Below are 18578 nucleotides of genomic sequence, written 5' to 3' on the forward strand. Positions count from 1 at the left end.
CCTCTACACCCTAAAAGACTAACTACACCTTTGTAGTTACACAACAGCGTTGTGGTCCTCTGTGCAGACCGTTAAAAATAATACTGTAATTGATGTTGTTGCAGCTGCCTCTGGAACTTCGCGTGCCGATGTTGGCCTTTAGTAAACCTGGCAGATAAGCAACCCTGGACGGAACGGTTTCATATATTTAACTTACTTGGTGTTTATTTTGTCTCGCCAAGCAGCTCAACAGCCCAAAGGTGGCCACTTTGAGGTAATCGCCCTCTAAGGGTATCTTTTGTTGCTGTTGTACAATATATTCAGCCACTCATTTGCCAGAAACCTCTATCTTTTCACATCACTATCCTCATTAAAGTATTTCACTCTTCCTACTTTCAAAAATATTTTTAAAGAACATGTAAAAAGTCTAAACTGTCCGTTAATTTACCGAATACAAGAACATTCTTCAAGCTCTAATAGTTCTACAGTTATAATGTAACCCAACACCTTTGAATCATACTATGTTTTTAACACTGTATAATATATATGAATTAATATTGATAAACATGTAATTGATAAAATGTATATACACCTATAATAAGATGTATAACTCGTAATATAATTGTATGATATTCCTATACAGGCTGCTGTGTTGTATTATACAATAGCTCAACACTGAGAATTGTTTCCTGTTGAATAAATCGACTGCATCATTTGTAAAAGGAGATGTATTTTATTTTAGAGAGGAAGAACGAGTGTGACATGCTGTGTGTGTGTGTGTGTGCAGTTCATCTGCATATATTCATATCACATCAATGTCCACAGCAGACTCTGTTCTGCACAGACAGAGATCAAACACAGCTGACAGTTTTTAGTTGTTATGTTGTACAGATGCTGCTACGAACCACAGCCATTAAACACTGGTAGCTGTGTGTGTGTTAGAGTAAGACAGGGTCACAGATAGAGCTGTCGCCCATGCATGCAGTGCTGTTGTCTTTGACATGTTCACTGTGCTGAGACGTACGCTGGCAGCATGAGAAGAAGCGAAGCTGTTAAGTACAATCTAGAATTAACGAGGTGTACTTGTGTGGCTGTACACTGCGTGAAATGTGATTACAGTAGTGTGATGACGATCAAGGATATATTTACCAAAGCAGGATCATTACGGTTCGAAAAGTAAGGAACTTTGGAAAGAGTTCTGGGTTCGTTGTATTGGCCCAAATGTTTCACCCAACAGTGAACACATACATCACAAGATGGCTTTTATGTTTTAAAATTCATAAAAACAGAAGAAATGTATCAGTGAAGGTACAGTATAATCACTCAGCACATATTAATTCAAAACGTTCATTTGCTCTGTTCTATATTGTACAGAGAGTAAATTGACAAGTTTATCCAAAGCATATTTTGTGATCATTCAACGTGTAGTTTGAATTAAAGTACCTTTATGCATTTTACTTTTTTCGTTTTTTGTTTTAAGCAGCTTTCAATCATTACACAAGACAAAATGGTGACATTTACTTGAAGTGTGACACTTGTAACAGACTTCATCAACATATTTGTTGTACCTGACAGATATCCTTGTCCATGCTTACCTTAAACCCTGAGACTATTTGACAAATCCAGCCAGTTATACATCATTGATCAAGTTCTATTAGTTATTTAATCAACCCGTTTGAGTGTGCGAGTGTTTTGGACCGTTGTGGATTCTTTCTCTCACTAAAGTTTCCAGAGAAAACAGATGTGTGTCTGAGTCCTCAGGCAGGATGGTCCTCACAGCATCAGCCAGCTGAAACAGGTACTCCGTGTTTTGCCCACTTGGACCGGTAGAGGCGACGATCTGATTGGCTATCTCCTCCAGAGGGGCGGGGCCGAGGTAGTCTGGATTGTCTTGAGAGCCGATGTAGAGCAGCATCTGGCCGGGCGGGGGGGACAGTGGTGGACGGGGGTGAAAGGTCACCGTGATGACCTGATAACCACCCTTTTCTCGGTAGTCGAGGTAACTCTTCACTTCCTGCTCCCGGCCCGTCGGCAGCTTGTAACCAACGCCCCAAACACACCCCTTAAAAAAGAGGGAAAGAATAGAACGGGTAGCTTAGCATATGGATGGATGCAGAATTACAAGGCGGCAACCTCCGGTTCAGGCTAGTGAGGTCAATGCAGAAAAGTGGCCAGCAGGGGGCGACTTCTTTTGGTTGCAAAAAGAAGTCTGGTTGCATGGAAGTCTATGAGACAATGACTCTACTTCTCACTTGATTTATTCCCTCAGTAAACATTGTAAACATGAGTTTATGGTCTCAATCTCTAGTTTCAAGTCTTCTTCAGCACATCATGACAATCTTTTAGTAAAGTATGGTCCCATTCAGAGTAAAATAGACCTTAAAGCAGGGTAGGCTTTGGGGTGTGGCTACCTTGTGATTAACATGCGGCATCTTTACGTCACTGCTCCACTCCTGTTCACTGGTTGAAAAAAAGCTAAGATGGTGATGGCCATAATCCAAGATGGCGACGGTCAAAACGCTGAACTCGAGGCTGCGAACAGCAGTCCACAAACCAATGGATGACGTCACGGCGACTACACCCACTTCTTATATACAGTCTATGATGTTTACGAACTCGACACAAAAATGCGTGGAATCCCTTAATCTTAAAGGGACAGGTCACCCCAAAATCCAAAATGTATATTTTAACTCTTACCTGTAGGGTAATTTATCAGTCTAGATTATGTTGCCGTAGAAATGTCTTCTTTCTCTTGAATGTAATAGAACTAGAAACTCAGACTGTGGAGCTCAAAGCGCCTAAGATGATCCACAGACCTTGTTGTGAGCAGTTTCATGTAGGAACTATTTTCTTTCTACCAAACACCCGCCAACCGTATCACCGCGCTGAAAGAAGCCTGCATCTGTACTCGACACTGCTAGCTCAACCTCGCACCACTTAGCTAGCTAACGTTACAGCTCAGCCATTCATGTTTACATCTCACGCTGTCATGAGCACGAGCCTCTCGTCCCCTGAGCTTCCTCCTGCACAGTGATAAGGTTGGTGGGTGTAGTTCCATAGAAAGAAAATAGTTGCTGCATGAAACGGCTAACTAGCTCCATTAAATAAGAGAGAAGAGACACATCTCTACGGCCAATATCTCCAACACTCGGCAACTCACAAAAAAAAATTATAGATTGATGAATAGCACTACAGGTATGAGGGAAGATATGTATTTTTGATTTTGGTGTTAACTGTTAAAATAGAGTTGAAATTATTAGTCGATCAAATATTATTCAACAACAATCACTTAAGTCTGTTTTATAAATACCAAAAGCTCTCAGGCTACAGCTTCTCAAATGTGAATATTTGCTGATTTTCTTAATTCTCAATGATGGTAAACTAAATATCATTTGATATTTGACTGTTGCAAAAGATATGAAGACATCAACTTGAACTGGAGGAAACTGAGAAGCATTTTTCACTATTTCCTGACAATTCATAGACCAAGTCATTATTGAATGGTAAAGAAAAGAATCTGCAGAATAATAAATAATGAAAACAATCTTTAGTTACATCCCTAGCACTGTTTGTATTGACATAATGTTTATGATCCGTAGACGATGATTTTGACCTGATAAGTAACCGTTTTAAGATACTCATCAGTCCCCTCTGAATGCATGTTTGCTAGACGCGCGCCATGTTCTCGCTACATTACACACTCTGTGTCTCTCTATCGCTTTCCCATCAACTGCAACAGATTATCTCTCATCCAAGGTCAGAATACACTGTTCTCTCCTTTGTTTCCAATGTACAAGATGCAATCTTCCTCTTCTGAGCAGTAGTACAGCACCCTCGTTCACCTTGTGTCTTTGTCTCACGTCATGCATGTATGCCAATAAATAAAATATCCATAACACTGTGACAATCCACTGTTCCATGAAGAAAAAACACATGCAATTGATTGCAGCTTGAAAACTGTGTTCTGTTAAGTGGAATTTCATTAACAGAATCTTGCTCTTGGCCTCTACGCTGCAAAATTTCTCTTAATTATTCTCAATAATACAGTAATAAATAACAAGGTGGGTGAATTATGACCGTCAGCTGGGGATAATCTATTATCACTGTATATGAATAACATGAGATATTGTTTGCTTTGTTTGCTTTTCCCCTTAACGTAATTTGTCTTCTAAAACAAACATCACATTCATAGAAACTGTCAAATTTAATTGATATCATGAAGATTAACAACTTGTTTAACAGGACACTTACTTATTAAAAATGGCAAATCTTTATGATATGTTAGGTATTCAAATGACAGGGTGGATTGTTGTTTGTTTAAATGTTCTAAAAGCATATATGATGTACATATATTGCAAATACTCTACGCATATGTGACAATTGGTGGATTAAGCGACTATTTTGACAATAACTTCTTCTTTTAGGCCATTTGTTAATTCTAAAGGCAAACTTCCAGCTTCTCCAATGTCAGCAGTTTTCTGCAGTTTTTCTTGCTTCATGTTACTGTAAACTGACTAAATTGGGTTTTTAGAGTGTTGGTTGGACAAAACAAGACATCTGAAGACGTCACCTTGGGGCGCTTACAAAGGAGGATGAACATCTTTCACTATTTTCCCAGACAAAACACTTAATCGAGAAAGTAATTGGCAAAGTAATAGACAGTGAAATTAATGGTTAGTTGCAGCGCTATTACAAAGTAATGTACGGCACCATTAGGTTTAGGAGGGGTATGTCTCACCTCAGGATCCTCCACCAGTGTCACCACCCGGCCCGGCTGTAAAGGACACAGACAGAGGAGACTTTAAAACATCAGCTGACACAGTAGAGCAACCAAATAGGGTTATAGTCATATTATCTTTAAAAACTACACTATACAAATGTCAACAAAACAGATGGAAAAGGTTCTAATACAAGCTACAGAAGCATGTACACTGAAATGATTAACCTGTAATGTTACATTCACTTAATAATAGTCATAAACTTAAATAGTAAAGGGACAAACAATAATAATAATGGATTGTGTTTCTAAAACTAAATGGAAACCTCTTTACTTTAGTAACTTAATACTTAAGATAGTAGCAGTGTTACAACGGATATTTATAATTTCTAATATCTTGTTTATACATTTTATAAAGTTTCTAATTTATAATATTTATTTATAATAGATAGATTTGCCCCATTTGTCAAAGCAACTCTTGAGCCCACAGACCTGGCAACCTTGCCTCAGTTACTGCCAACGTTAGCTGTGACGTTACCTGTCCCAAAGACAACAACGGTCACTCACCTTACCCGGTACACCCCGGTGGTCGGTGCTGCCCTGCCAAAACCGGCGGCTGAAGCCTTTTACGTAGCCAACTCTTTTTTCCTCATAAGGAAAGTCCACTTTCCAGATAAGAGACCCGTAACCGAAAACCCACATGATAGGATAGGGCGTTAAGCTAGTTACCGTGACGGTGAGAAGGACGGTTTAAAACTGATTTAAATAACGACGTTGAGTGACAGCTGTCTCACAACGACAGCCGTTTCATGATAACGGTTGACGTGCACACCTGCAACAGTGTAAACTGTACTTTACCGCGGTAGTAACACGCGCTCATTTCAACTCTGTCCTAGTACTAAACTGTCAAGTCATCTGGATGACGTAACTACATGTACTTCCGCTCAACGATTTTCAGTATAAAATATTTTCCGATCACATTGGACATATTTTTGATAACTTTAACAAATATAGTAGTTCTCAGCAGCTAATTATCATACAATATTGCTTGTTGATAGTATTTCTGTTGTTCTCACCCTATCTCGTACCACTATAGGCGTAACTTTAAGGAGCCTTTCACTTTTATTTTGAAGGCAATCGGCCGTTCTGGATGTTTCTATCTATTTCAGTGTAAAAGTCTACACACAAAGCGATACGCCAACTACAACGAATATACTTTTCTCCACCCCATTCAGAAATAGTTTTGTGCCTTTTTTAAATTATTAACTGTCATGACATCTCTTAAATAACTTAAATAATATTGTCTATTTTGAATATTCTGTCACATTCCGTCCAATCCGTCGAGAAACGTTTGAATTGTGGATGCACATTTGTGGATGCACATTTCCCTTTTTGAATGCTTCCAGGATTCCCATCCAATGACACATTAAACAAATTATAAATGTGTTTATGTGACCTTGTTCTCTTGTAAAAAGGGAAGCGATATATTTGTTTTAATGATATGAATGACCATTTATTAATGTGTTCAGAGATCCTAGAGCTTATTGTAGGCTACCTTTCACATGCACCAATTAATCTATTTTCAATAAATGTCCACTTGTGCTTTTGCATTTGTTAAAACATGAACTGCGACCAAATAAAAAAAGGACTATGGGCTTCAGTCCTGACACCAGGGGGTGCTGAGTTTCTGTTTCCCCTCGTGTTTCATTGTGTGTTCTCCCAAATAGCATGCTCCTCTTGCATGTCGTGTGAGCACTGATTCAGAACCAAACAAAGTGGACAGCCACAGTCTGGCCTGTAGTGTTTGCTCCATGTACAGCAGCCGTGCTCATTCTCCTGCCTCTAAGAGGAGCTAGTCAGCAAACATTTTATGTAATTTACCAGCCTTGCGTTTGAAGCGGCAGATCTGTGGTTGTAATCCACAACTGGGCTGGAAAATGCTGCTGAGGAGACATCTGCCATAAAGACACCAGAACCAAACCTGCTGCAGTGGAGCTGCTTACTAAAGGTCAGCTCTCTGGTGGGAATGTGTGTAAATCTGTGTGAAGCATACATAAAAAAAAATTATGTCATAGCACTTCCCGTGAACAGTTAAATGTAGCTCTTTGAAATAGTTCATGATCCCTGCTGTGAAAATGATGAGCCTTTTATATTAACTATAACTCTACAGAGCTACACAGAAGGGTACTTACTGGCTAAATCCTGCTCCAAATATCTTAAACCGCATGCACACATAATTGTTATCTCATTTGTTTGTGGATCAACACCACAAAAAGCTTACAAACTGTCCCGTGGGCTCACCTTGTGTGCACTATTTGTCTTTGACAGGAACTCATTTGTGGGGAAAATATTTCTTTCTGGCATAAATCTTCATTATGATGACAACATAGACATTTCAGGAAATATAAACAGTCCCCTTTACCTTCTGTTTGTTGTCTAAGAAAATAGATATTTTGCATGTTGCAAAATATGTTTTATTTCCCTTCTTTGTAGAAACACGCAAAATGTGTCTGCACTAGGTGCATTTGGCAAATTTGTTATCTCTTGTTTGGAAGATAAAAAACAAAGGCGTCGCAGTAAATATGAAGATAAGTCAGGAGGAATGAATGTGAATAAAAAATTGTGTGAGAGAGAAAAACATATTTTAAACACTGAAGCTTTCGCATTAATATCGACCATTAGCAATTACATGACTTCAAAAATCCACATTAAATCTACTGTAATCCACTCTTTATTCTTGACGTCATCAGAAGAGTCACTTTATCAATGTGACAATCAAACTAAATCAAATATGTAATTATTCCAAAACAATCCATCTGTGCTGGTATGTACTGTAGCTTTTCACTCGTGTCTTCCTCCATCAGCGTTTTTCTCCCATTGTCCAAACATGTTACATTAACTTGAATTTGTTCTCATCTTTTCCCTGTGCTGCACCTCTTTGTGTTCCTTCTCCAACTCCAGAGCATTTGTTAAACCTTCTTGGTGTCCTTCTGCACATTCTTCTGTTTATTCATTGGGGAGGTGACCAAGAAAGAGACTCACTTCACCATTTTGTTCTTTATTCAAGTCTATTTTAGTAGCTTCCGTTCATTAAAGAAAATCTGCATTTCACTTCAAAACATCTCGTTTGATATTTAAAGGGTTACTCCACCAATATTTACACATCAAAGACAGTTTATTTGACGTGATAAGCAGTACAGTACACAGACTTTTGAAACAGCCGTATAAAGTTCTCTGTGGTTCCAGCTCTCCAAAGTTTGAATCAACAAGAGACCTCGGCTCATTTCTCTCTTCCTACAGACAGTCAACGTTGGTTTCTTTTAACCATGACTGCAGTCGTTTCCTTATGTAATCAAGTTAATACTGTAATCATGACAACAAATGTCCCCTTACCTTAGTTATTTTAACCCAAACATTGATCTTTCCATGATGCAAACCCAGTTGTTTTTGTGCCCGAAGCTAAGCACACCTTAACCATAGTGGTCTAACGTCAGACATTTTTTTAAATGTTTGTGTCAGGCAAGGACCAACGATGTATTTTGTTTTGGTTTAAGTTTGTGTGTTACGCAAAATAATTATGTTTGTTAAATAACTTACGGAGATGGCATTAATTAAGTTCCACAAAGAACTAAGGTAACAAAAGTAAAGAACAATATGTCAACATTAACTTTTGGTTTCACACAATTAATGTACAGCAGTCTCCTGGGTGAAGGTCCTGTTTTTGACCCATCTATCACTGTCCTCCCTACGCGGACTTTTTCGCTCTTAACATTACATCACCTGAGTTTCTCAGCAGCAGCCCTGCATGTCCTGGCTCACGATAACCTGGGTTTAATTCAAATTACAGTGCATTACTTTTTATAGGTATAAGTACGAACAGTGAATGAGAGCAGCCTGACTAGGGAATAAAAATCAGGATATCTCAGTCGTTAATGCACCAATTTTTCAATCTGTTGGTCCCTCATCGTAATGGAAGAACAATTCTAAATTTAAGTGTGTCCCTTTAAGACGAGTTACACTCCCCATTTAGGTTTTCTCTGAGTGGGTTTTCTTGTTTCTTTCTCTTTTTCTTTTTAACCCAGTTACATTATGCATTGCTGAATGGAGCTGCCAACATCCAGAACACCTTTGTTCTGTTCAAGTTTGTTTTTTTTCGCAGCCAAGGTTAAAGGATAAGAGGCTCAGACTGGCCAGCCATCATTTAATTCACTGTTATTGCTCATAGTGATATTACCCCAGTCGCTCTCTGTCAGCCTTGTAAAATGTCTACATAGTCGTTATCTCCTTAACCTGCTCTTTGAAACGACATTTATTCAGTTAGCAGAACTTTTTTTTTCCTACCGACAACCTGCTTTATTGTCTGAGTAACCTCAGATTTTTTGTTGTGCTCCTGCAGCGGTCGAGGTCTACGAAACCCATCCAAAGGTCTCCTCCATACTGACTCACTCTAGTAGCAGTGGTTGCACACACAAAAAAGGCTTTTGAACTTCTGACTCCTTCTCAGCAGCCATAGTGAGGAATTAAGCGGCCGAGTCATAACAGTCCACTATATGTAGAGAGCAGAGTTGAGTGGGCCATTTTTGGCTCTGAGGCCTCAGACTGTTTGATCCTGAACTGCTCATATGACTCCGGAGATTTCTCTCTCAGGCTCACATACGGGCTCGGCGAAAGCAGCCACATCTATCAGCACTGTTGTACTTGCCTGAGAGTGGGATTCAATTTTGTGTATAGCAACTAATAATGATGATGTGAAGGAATGTAAGATAAGAAAGTAGTTATTAACAAGTCAATATTATCTATTTTGACTCTGTTTTTTACACTGAGACTGCAAAAACCTCATCTGTAAAAATGTTGGACCAGCACAAGCATTGACTAATTAGAATAACAGAATGAGAATCATGTTCGCTTTGGCATGACTGATATTCGCCTCTTCAAACAAGATGTAATAATAGAAATGATGATAAAATAGAAGGTTTCGTAGATGATAAATGGCTTTGTCTTAGCAGCAACAAAGGCCGAACAGTTGGAGTACAAGTTTCTGCCAAAAGAAATCCTCTCAAGACAAAAGCCAGCACATGTCCTCGAAAAGGTCTTTTGACTGAGATGGTGACAATAAAATCAAAGAAGTAAAGGTAATGTGGACTCTTCTATATTGTTTTTATACCTAAGATTACTGACGATCTTAATTTGTTTTAAGAACCACGGGCTACTTTTCCTCATTGACTGATAACAAAATAGTTGCCTGAAATCGCTGTCAGCAATACACTTAAACATCACTCTCTTTTCCTCATTTCATTTTTAACTTAGATAAATTAAATTGGGGTCATTGCAACCTTTTGCAAATTGTGTTCAATCATTCAACACATATTTTTTTATTCTTACTTCATGTAGTGAGTAACTACTTGGAACTGACATCGCTGAAGGGATTTGAGATTTTTTCCCCCAAAATTGGTATAAATAAGGCTTAAGTCCAGTCGCTGCAATGGAAACTAATACTCTAAAGCTTCCTCAAGCTTAACCAAAGTCCATAACAAAGTCTATAACTTTATCAGCATGTTTGAGTGAGAACCATGAAGTGTTATGGGAGACTGATCAGAAGAGACTTCCTTTGGTATTTATTGGCTGCAGGATTGCCCAGTTTAAAATTATCCATCTTAAGAATAGCAGAATAGGTATCAGACTGTGACCCACGGGATGTGTGAGATGTAAAGTGTAAATCTTTAATCTTAAATATGAAAAAAGTAACAATCACACCAGTCAAGTCATTAGGATTCATCCTCTGAGCACCATGGGTATTTGTACCAAATCTTGTGCCAATCCATTCAATAGTTGTCAAGGCTTTTTAGGAAGGCCCAAAATGTCTACCTCGTGGTGGCACTACAGGAAAAGTCAAGGGGGCACCAAAGTTATTAGGATACATTTTCTGGAACCCATTAATGTCTGTGCAATGTTTTATGGCAATACATTTAGTAGTTCTTGAGGTATTTTAGTCTGTAACAGAGTGGTGGACCGACCAAATGACAGGCTGACATTGCCATACGTACAGTAGAGCCGTGCTGCACAATTTTGGGTCGAAAACAAAGTCTTACCACTGTGCTGGCACAGTTTTTGGATTGGAAATAGAACAGCCTTGAGTCTTAAGTTCAAGAGCAGAGATGAGTCAAAGCCAGAGCTGGTGGACAGCTGACTGAGTCAAAATGGAGTCAGGGCCAAAGTGGAGTCATGGCCATATCAGAGCAGAGCCGGTGTTGGCGCCAATCTGGCAAATGAGCCACTGAGGAGATGGAGCCGAGATTGAGCCAGAAACATTTTGAGCAAAGCTGGAGCTGATTCCCATCCTGGAGATGAGTAGGAGTTGATGTCAGAGAGGGAGTCTCGCTTTTACAGAGGAAGCAGGAGCTGATGACGAAGAAGATGATGAGTGGAGTCTGAGTTGCGTCAGAGTGGAACCAACCGGATAATTGCTGGAGAGGAGCCAGCGTATGAAGCTGCTGGAGTTTGCACTGGAGTCAGGGAGAGAACTGGAGTGAGGAAGGAGCGATAAGATGAAGAGGTGTAAAAGACTGGGGATTCATGAAAGTTTTCTTTCTTTCTTGCTCCATTTGATTCCTTTTCTGATTTTAAAGATGTGTTGAATTTAGAGGCAGAGAACAGTGTGAAGCTGACGGAGGAAAAAATGATGCTGTCAGTGAATATGTTGAGCTTGGCAGGTGAAGAGGACTGATTTGTGATAATGAAAAGGAGTCTGTCACTCTGGCTGGAGACAGAACATTTTGCTCCGGACACTTGACAGACTCACTGGCTGCTGGTAGCCACAGTAAAGCACATTTTCTTCCTCTCTGCAGTAAATGTTGTCATCTGCCATTCTTACTCTGCTAACCAGTCATTAATATAATTTTCAAATGAAGTCATTTCCTGTAGTGAATTGCCTTGAGGCATCATGAATGACAGTTTTGTCCTTTTGTCCTCCTCCATCAAAGCATACTGTCTTGTCCACCCCCGCCCATGTTCAATTAAAGCCCTTTTTCAAAAAAGAACATACATTGGTTTCTCTTTGTTGATATTTTTCTCAGCTATTCCCTTTCTCAAATATATTCCCCTGAAGTTCTTTCCCAGCTCCAAATGACGATCCATGTTAGCATGTTTCTTGAACATTTTGTACAGACATTCATGGTTCCCAGAGGATGGATCCTCGTGACTTTGGTAATCCTCTGACTTTTCCTTTTTTTGCCAAAAGCAGGTCAAAGCTTTCGTTTTCCCTGTGAAACATCTCAATGTCTACTGGATTGATTGGCACGGAATTTGATGCATACATTCATGTCCCCCTCAGGATGAATTGTAATCACTTTGATCCCGCAACTCTTCATCTCGCTCCAGAATCAGGTCAAAATATAAATTTGTCCACGAAGTCTTTTTCATCCGAACATCTTGCTTTCTTTTAGCCCTTTTTCAGATGACCCATTCTTCTCTCTCTGCCTCAGCCTTCTGAGGAGCCGCATTTTTTTTTGTACTTATTTTTTCAAATATAAGTCTGAGAAAAGAGATAATGCAAAAAGTGACGTCTGAAAAAGAAGTCAAGGAAACGGTGCATGTACTAGTGATAACACTATAACGCAGAGCATATAATGAACACAATGACATGACGTTGACAAAGCTCTGAAAGGAAAGATAGGAAGCAGCTTAGAGTTCACCGTATGTCACTCAGAAATGGATCATAGGTTATAATGTAGAAAATGTGTCAAGCTAAATCAGAGCCCATTCAGAAAGGTGTTATAGCAGACTGAGGAAATTAAGACTTGTTCAATTATCAAGGCTTTTGAGTTATTTATAGCAATCGGTGACTATAATGAAGAAAAACAGATTTTCACTGATTTAATACTGAATACATATGGTTTGAAGTGTTGATCATGTGTTCTACAATCAGCTGATTATAACAAAAACATCACTTACAGGGCTGCTGATTGAATGTCCTGAGAATGTAGGAGACACTATCACTCAGAGAAATGTTTGAAATGTTACGCTTAATCCCTTTCTTTCTGGGCGTCAGCCTTTATGTTGAATATCAAGATGGAAATTTAAAGGCAGAAAAGTTGCATACTCGTAGCCACGATGGAAAACATTTTTAATAATTATTTACCAACCTTTCGTTGGTGTGCATTCCCTCTCTCTCTCGTCACGAATATTAAGCTTGGCTCTGTCCAAAAGCTAAAAAAAAGAATTCTTCCAGCACCACTAAAAGCTCAACAAGTTACATCTCGTTTGTTTAATCTAATCATAAACCAAAGTGTAAATAAGACAAGGCAATAGCATATAACCCTCTGTAAAACCTCAATTAGTTGTTTTGTCACTTTGGTTTCTGTACAGGTAAAACTAATGAGATACATTTGTGTTAGTCAGTGAGCTTTAGAGGTGCTGGAAAAATATTATTTATAGCCAGAGCAGGATTCTTTTATCAACTCTTGGCTGTTGCTAGCTTCGTGTTTAGTGTATATGTATGATAATGTGATATCTATCTCATCATCTAATTCTTGGCAAGATAGCGAATAAAAGCATTAAGACATGCCTTAAAAGATGCACAAAACGCATCACTGAACCTGACGTTATCTATGTCATCTTTTCGCTCTAAAGTATTTCGACACATTTTGACATTTCCATTATCTGTAAATGAAAATGCATCCATTTTACACCACCACCTTGGTCCTATTACCATTTATAGACTCCCTTTCTTTCAACCCACCATCTCCTCTTTTGTTTCATTGTATTGTGACAGCGTGCGTAATAAGTGCTGAAGTGGAGGCACAAATGGAAGGGAACCAGTTTGTAGCTCGCGGTGATGAGGTGGCCACGACTGTGTGACGGGTCAGATTGGAAATTTAGCCAGGCCACTAGGGGAGGTAATTGTTTTCCAGGGATGGCAAGGGTTACATGGGAAAGCTAAGGGAAGAAAGAGGGAATGAGGCTGGAGACTGGAGAGGGAGGGTATGAGTGGGAAAGCAACATAAAGAGCCATCTTCTCTTCCTACTCCTCCTCCTCCTGTCACTTGTATCACTCTGTCCCTCCTCCTTCTCTCCTCCCGTTACTTGTCCTTATCAGATAAGCGAGGACGTCTTCTTTCTAAAGGTGCTACTAGACATCTGCAATAACTATGTGAGTGTTCATATGTGTGCCTGTTTCTCTGTGAGTGTGAGTGTGTGTGTGTGTGTTTTCATGACAGTTATGGGAGCTTGTCATCGTGCTCCTCTAGATCAATGGAGCGCAGTTGCCTAGCAACCTGCTGATAGGGAGGAAGGAGGCGGGGGAGAGAGAGGGAGAGAGGCATAAGATTAGAGAAAAAGAGGTCTAGAGAGGGAAGGGAAGAAGGGAGAGAAGTGGGTGAGATCAACAGTAAAGAATGCTGTGGTTGGATGACAGGAAATAAGACAGCAGAGCTTAGTGTGTCGAATCTGCCTTTGTGTGCAGGGAGGAGGGGGAAGAGGAGGGAGGGGGTATGTGTGAATGCATGAATTGTGCATATGTGTGTGAGGGTGTGCAACAGTAGTTTTGGACTGATGAGTTGATGTTGATACTATCACGCTGAAATAGAACATCAAAGCCTTACCACGGTGACGCCATCAGCGCACTCGCTCTCTCTCATTTAGCTGCTGATTTAATTATCTTTATCTTAAAGGGGAACAAAGTGGTTAAACACACTGCATTGGGAGAGAGCGGCGGTAGAGATAAACAGCGGGGAATGAGCGGGAGGGGGGAGGGGGGGGCAAGAATGGAGAGGGAACTTGGAGGGAGATGAATTTGGACAGGAGGAAATGAGGAGAGGGCGTGAAGAAAGAGAAGGGAGGAGAGCAAGGACGAGTCGAATGAAACGAGAGCGAAAGAGAGATGGATGGAAAGAGGGTCTGATGATCAGGTGTTGGTTGGCCTCACGAGACAAGCACACATATGCTCCAGATCGCCTGTGATATTTACACAGGCTCCCTCTCTCTGCCAGGAGGAGGGAGGAGGAGACGGAGGGGGTGTGAAGGGAGGATGGGGGGTGTCATTATAAACCAAAAAAAAGGAGGGAGGGAAGGGTGGAGAGACAGAGGAATAGCTGTACATCCCAGAGGTATACTCTGTGACTGCGTTAGAATAACATGTGGAGGCAGAGTGGCTGTTAAACTTTATGGAGGATTGAAAATGGACAATTAGCATCGCAACGATCTCACTGTCACCTGGAACCTTCTCCCCCGTTGTCATAGAAACCCTGCTCTCCCTGCTCACACTTCCTAATTCATGCTGCCCCTCACTGCATTGGCCTGAGACAGCATACCTGCACCTCTACGCTCTTACACACACACACACATATGGTACACTTTGTGTGTGTAATCAATACAAACTTCATTTTGTGTGCTCCTGGTTGGGGGCTGTTTTTCATTAATGCTACAGCAAGCAGTGATGATCCAGACAGTAGAGCGCATCCAACTTTGTGAACAGTTTTGGGAAGCGCCTTTCCTGTTTCAATGTGACAAAGCCATTGTGCACAAAGCAAGGTCTATAAAGATCTGGTTTTCCAAGTGTGGAAGAACTTGACTGGCCTACACGGATCCTTGACTTCAACCCCATCCATCACCTTTGGAAGTTAACTGGAACACTGACTGCGAGTTTTATCACCCAACATCTGCACTCAACCTCTCCAATGGAAGCGACGTCTCCAAGCATAGTTCAGGCAGCCAGCTCAAGCTGCACTGCCACATACACACGAGACAAGCCTCATCCTCCATATCAGCTACCAAATTCCAATTCGACGGTCCAAATAAGCCCCAACAAAATTCCCATCTCTCGCTCTGTATTGTCAATGCCGCTGCTCACGCCCATGGTTTTGGAATTAGATCTTCAACAACAAGCCTTTTCCCCAGCAGACATGTTGTATTTGCACATACTTTGTGTTATTGATAACATTATTGATGGCCATCATTCATTGTGTTATTCAAACCTGTGTCAATATGTCTTCCATGATAAAAGTCATGATTAAAGCCGATCCTGTAGATCCTTTGCAGACCTGTCTGTTGGTAACATAGGTGGCGTTTTGCCCTAGCCATCCAGACGAGTTAGCAAGCTTTAAACATTGAATTAAAACTTTTAACAGCATGAAAATATCTGGTTGTTGCGTATTTTGGTGTCAGAATCGATATTCCAACAGTTGACTTAAGTTTTACAGGATTCCGAGAAACAGGCGTTTCAGTTTAACGAGTGACCGTGCTAACCGGTGACTTTCAACCGAAGATGTCCAGGTTGATCGTACAAACTTATGTAAATAGTTGGCGTGGATAATAAACAGATGAGTATTTTAAATTGATAGAAAGCTTTTTCGAGGACGCCTATGTTCTGTGCGTGTTTTCAACAGCTGCCACGGACGCATTCGGCTGAGAGTCACCAGTTTACACGGCCACTCTTTAAACCGAAATACCGGCGGTGTCTATGGCTCAAAGCTGTTAAACGTGTTGACTACCAACGAAATTATCAAAAATGTTTGTAGCACCGATTTAAAAGCTCAATAAACTCAAAACTCTGAGTCAATGTCACGGTATTTAATGTTCTGTACATTACCACAAATAACGTATTTTAAGCATACATGTATATATCTGGCCGCTAATTAATTCTACCCACTCACTACTAGCACACAGATCTGGACCGTTGTATTGTTTAGGTTGCATTCGTGATATTTGTTAGCTATTGCACTCAGGCGTTGCCGTAATGTGTGAACACACTTACGTACGTCATCAAACCGTAAAAGGGTCTATATTACTATAATGTTTGGGTGTCTGCATAATTTTGGCCATCAAAATAATGAAATCCCATTGTGGTTTCCTCGTGATGTTTGGGTGTGCGCACTACACAGTAAATGTGATCAGGTATGCAGATGTTCCAATTAAATTTGATCCCTTCCTTCGCCCCTGTGAGGTCCACGTGAGGTCCGTGTAGCTTCAGGCATTAGGGTGCTCGGGTGTTCTCCGCGTGTTGCTGTGCAGTTATCGTGACATTTCCAAGGGCCACGAGATCAAAGGTTAAAGGTGAAAGGCGACGATGTGTTCCTTGTTACTGGTTTCCTGGTTTATTAGCCGCTCTAAAAGTCTGTTCCACTGCACAAAACTGCTCTGACCCTTGACTCCTTTACTGTAGGGCATGCGAAGCCGCGGGCTGAGAGTGACTGCGTAGCCATGACTACCCGTAGCTGCTCGTAGGTCAAGATTTATGGTCACTCTGATGCGCACAGACACACTCGAAGCTCCGCACACGCGCGCACACACACACACACACATAGAGGTGAATCAGTGGTGTGAGGGCTAATGAACTATGGATCCTGATCGCCCCTCACACACACGTTCTCTCCTGTCATTCAAACTTCACCCACACTCACTCACACAGTCTGACCAGCTTTGTTTGGCTCTTGTCGGTCACTCTCCATCTGCTGGTCAGATGATCAATGCTAATGCCTGTTGAGACTTCTAATGACACACAGATCTATACACAGATGGACTGCGCGTTTTGCTCTTGTGCCCATGCACGTGTGTGAGCATCCATGTGTGCATGTTTGTGCACATGAGCTAATGTTATTTGTGTTTAGAAATTGCTATTCTTTGATGAGGACAGCTCAGTGCTATTGTTATAAATGAGAGTAAGATTGCAGGGAGGTGACCTCTCCTTCATCACACACACACACACACACACGTATACACACATGCGCACGTGGCTGTTTGCACTATTGGCAAGTGGAATTAGTAAATGTATGAGCTACACAGAAACTCATTACAACACGATTAGAGACAAACCTCCTATTTAATCTCATTTAGAAAAGGGTGGTTGCCTGTCAAACGCACTCACGCACACACACACTAACTCACTTGTGCGCATGCACGGATACACGCACGCGGTACTTGCACAAAGACCAACATCTCTCTATGAATGAAAGCAGGGGTGTCTCCCTGACTCATACGTTGATAGCCTTATATAATCATATGCTCACACCACTGTGTAAGTACGCTGTTTAAAATGACACTGTAAGTTTTCCACATGCATATAATCCCACTGTTTATATCGCACCACCATTAAAAAACAGAGATTACTCCACATGTGGCACCTCGACTCCTCCCTTCCTCGCCCCCCCCCCCCCCCCCCCCCCCCCCCCTCTACGCTGTTTGTCACCATTCACAGCACAAACTAGGTAAACCTCACCGTCTCCAGCTCAGCTCCAAACACTGTAGCACAAACTGACATAAATGCAAGCACCAAATAGGGACGCGCAAACACACATACACATACCCACTGGATGCTGACAGATGGGTTTTTATTTTTGGCTGTAAATTTTCTCTGCTGGCAGTTCAGACACATACGCACACATATATAAACAAAATATGTATACACACCCAGACACACACACACACACACACACACACACACACACACACACACACACACACACACACACACATACACACATACACACATATACAGTGACCTTCTCTCTGCTGAGTAGGCAAAGAGTCAGGGGTCACTGCCTGCTGTCAGCCTGTCAGAGAGAGGAGGGGAGAGGGGAAGTGAGAAGAGGCAGAGGAAGAGCAAACGTGGTCGGAGGAATGTACAGAATACAGCTCCTCCGCCTCATCATTCAATAAAGACTAATGCAATCAGAGGCGGCCCATATCTGTCACGGTTAATGTTGGCTGATAGAGTCGCAACAATTTAAAATGCTCATGCTATAATGCATTTCTCTGTGCCTCTTACAGACTGATGATGCATCACATCACGCCTTGATGGCTCTTGCAGAAACAGATAACCTGCTCTGCAGCATGCTGAATGAGGCCTCCATTATGCCTGGCCACTTTGCTCGTTTTTATCTTAATCGGC

General features: G+C 41.0%; 1 protein-coding gene across 1 annotated transcript; it reads right to left on the reverse strand.

The window, feature by feature from the left end:
• Positions 1 to 742: 742 nt before the first annotated feature.
• chac2 (ChaC, cation transport regulator homolog 2 (E. coli)) lies at positions 743 to 5578 on the reverse strand. The gene is made up of 3 exons (XM_079182767.1): positions 5264 to 5578; positions 4718 to 4753; positions 743 to 2041 (listed from the first exon to the last, which is right to left on the reverse strand). The coding sequence occupies exons 1-3, from the start codon at positions 5396 to 5398 to the stop codon at positions 1646 to 1648; spliced, it is 567 nt and encodes a 188-aa protein (XP_079038893.1). The 5' UTR covers positions 5399 to 5578; the 3' UTR covers positions 743 to 1645.
• Between the last annotated feature and the right edge of the window lie 13000 nt (positions 5579 to 18578).

The sequence above is a fragment of the Pholis gunnellus genome (assembly GCF_910591455.1).
Source record: "Pholis gunnellus genome assembly, chromosome: 21".
NCBI lineage: Eukaryota > Metazoa > Chordata > Actinopteri > Perciformes > Pholidae > Pholis > Pholis gunnellus.

Bases quoted from the DNA above. Each gene is read 5' to 3' on its own strand.
- chac2 (XM_079182767.1), bottom strand. From the start codon at position 5,398: ATGTGGGTTTTCGGTTACGGGTCTCTTATCTGGAAAGTGGACTTTCCT. The intron at 4,754-5,263 runs GTGAGTGACCGT...TGTCCTTTACAG, and splicing joins ACCGGGGTGTACCGGGTAAG to CCGGGCCGGGTGGTGACACT. The intron at 2,042-4,717 runs GTGAGACATACC...CTCTTTTTTAAG, and splicing joins CACTGGTGGAGGATCCTGAG to GGGTGTGTTTGGGGCGTTGG.